The following is a 2,508-nucleotide window of genomic DNA, read 5'->3' on the forward strand; positions in this document are numbered from 1 at the left end:
CCCCCTCTCTCTCTCTCTCTCTCTCTCTCTCTCTCTCTCTCTCTCTCTCTCTCTCTCTCTCTCTTTCTTTCTCTCTCTCTCTCTCTCTCTACTCTCTCCGTCTCACTCACCTGCTTTCTCTACTTCTTGAATTCAGGTTGTGTTGTTTTTTTGTATTGTAGCCCTCCTCTCCCCTTCCTCAACACATGTACTCTTTTTGGAAATATAACCTACATCTTTGAGCAACGTTAACACACGAGAGAGTGATACATCATTTAGGTACTTCGAAAGGCATTTTTTTAGAAACATGGTGATCTCCCATATTGTGTGATACTATTGTACAAAGCATCCCATTCAACTGATCTATTTTCTTGTGAAGAAGAAGAAGAAGAAGAAGAAGAAGAAGAAGAAGAGAGAGAGAGAGAGAGAGAGAGAGAGAGAGAGAGAGAGAGAGAGAGAGAGAGAGAGAGAGAGAGAGAGAGAGAGGGGGGGTGATTTAACACTGAGCTACCACACGGGTGACCCCTTGTTCGTACATGATTAAAAATTATTTGACATACATGCATTATACTCATTGAGGAATTTAAAAGGTTATTCACTGATTTGGTTTAGTCTTGTCAGAGACAGACATTAAATCACAAGTTCTGCACCTTAATCAACCATATTATTACGCAGAAAAAGGCTTCAAAATCTCTACAATAAAATTCGGAAGACAAGATTCATCTTGATGTTTTTTCGTGTTACTTTGGCTGAATAAGGGAAATGTAACAGTTACTGAGCGTTTTCATTTTTTTCATCTGTATAATTATGACGAGATGCAAAATGTAATAATATAGCTCCAACAACTGTTATCGAGAATTCATCCCTCATTTTAAAAGCCAGTACAAATTTTAATCTATAAAATCTATGCTTCAGTTTTGCAACTTCGTTAATGTGGGGGAGAGGTAGCAAAAGGAACAGTTGGCTTTGTGCTACAAAACATAACTGTCAGTATGGATGTGCAAAGCATTAAAGACCTTGTACAGTATATCAGACCATTTATATTTGTTTTTAATAGCCTTTTCTACTGACAAATTGATTTCCACCCTGTCTTGCTCTTCTCTGAGCTTTGCTTCGGACTATTAAGCCTGTTAATTGCACAGTTTGAGTGGTTTCTTGAGTTGGCGAGGGGGTTTGTGTATTTTTTCTTTTTGGAGGGTGGCGTTTGTTTGGTAATATTTGCTTTAGACTCGAGTAATACGTTGTACTGAAGAGTGTGTTGTATAATAATAATAATAATAATAATAATAATAATAATAATAATAATAATAATAATAATAATAATAATAATAACAAAAATGCTCACAACACAAAAAGACATTTATGGGCTTAGGTGTCGCAATATCATCTTTGAAGACATCGGTCACTTGGTCAATGACGTCAGTAAATGTTGTGCTTTGTATTTCTGCTATCTCTTCGTCGCTGAATAATCTGAGGACATCAAATAACACAAAACTTATAATTTTGTAGTTTACACGAGTTACGTGTGAAAGTATTTTTGTGCCCTGCTTTATCAGTACATTGTCATGATGGGTAAAGAAAGGCAGCAAGATATTGATTAGTGGTACACAGTGTTTGAAAGCAAAAAAATAGTGTGGACCACAAGTGACTTTGCTGCTTTTCATATGTCCACTCGTCTTCTAAAACGGGATCTCGATTACTTGCGTAGTATGGCTGACACGTGTCTCTTTTCTAGATAATCATTTACCTTATGTGGAAGTAAAAACCATCTAATAATCTAATGAAGTAAACACATCATCTGAAGAGTTATTTTTTTCCATTCAGATTCATAATGACTGACCGCTTCCATTTTCAGTGGGTTGTAAGGAGATGAACATGCATGAAAGGGGGGGGGGGGGGACACAGAATCATGTTCTCAACAAGGCTTCTAACAGTTGCTGTAGATATTGTTTGCCCATCGCTCCTTTACTTCCCAGAATTACCAGGTAAAAAAAGGCTGTATCACGTTCGATACTGTAGTATCAAATTCGTTTTGGCACCAGAACATTCGGAAAATTGGTTGCATATTATAGTATTTTTTAAAAAATCTACCGGGCCAGACACATACCATGGTCTATTAGGAAATAAAAGTGGGGCAGATGGACATTTTTGTATGAATATATAAATGTGTGTGTGTGTGTGTGTGTGTGTGTGTGTGTGTGTGTGTGTGTGTGTGAGTGTGTGTGTGCGCGTGCGTGTGTGTGTGTGTGTGTGTGTGTGTGTGTGTGCGCGCGTGGGAGAATGTGTGTGCGAGAGTGCGTGCAAGGGAGAAATGCATACACCTCTCTCTGTCTATATATATATATACAATATATAATACATATATATATAATATAGGTATACATAATGTATATATATTATAATATAGGTATATATATAATGCATACATATATATTATATATATATTGACAATATATATACATATATTACATATATATAAATATATATTTATATATATATATGTGTGTATATATATATATCTATATATAT

General features: G+C 35.8%; 1 protein-coding gene across 1 annotated transcript in view; it reads right to left on the reverse strand.

Annotated features, from left to right (window-relative positions):
• Positions 1–2,508, reverse strand: part of LOC101859126 (dual oxidase 2) — a gene marked incomplete in the record, with an annotated part of 77,698 nt that overhangs the window by 23,590 nt on the left and 51,600 nt on the right. The window contains 1 exon segment of the mRNA XM_013087081.2: positions 1,325–1,449. Within this exon segment, the coding sequence (XP_012942535.1) occupies positions 1,325–1,449 (125 nt within the window).

The sequence above is a fragment of the Aplysia californica genome, unplaced genomic scaffold, assembly GCF_000002075.1.
Source record: "Aplysia californica isolate F4 #8 unplaced genomic scaffold, AplCal3.0 scaffold00543, whole genome shotgun sequence".
Lineage (NCBI taxonomy): Eukaryota > Metazoa > Mollusca > Gastropoda > Aplysiida > Aplysiidae > Aplysia > Aplysia californica.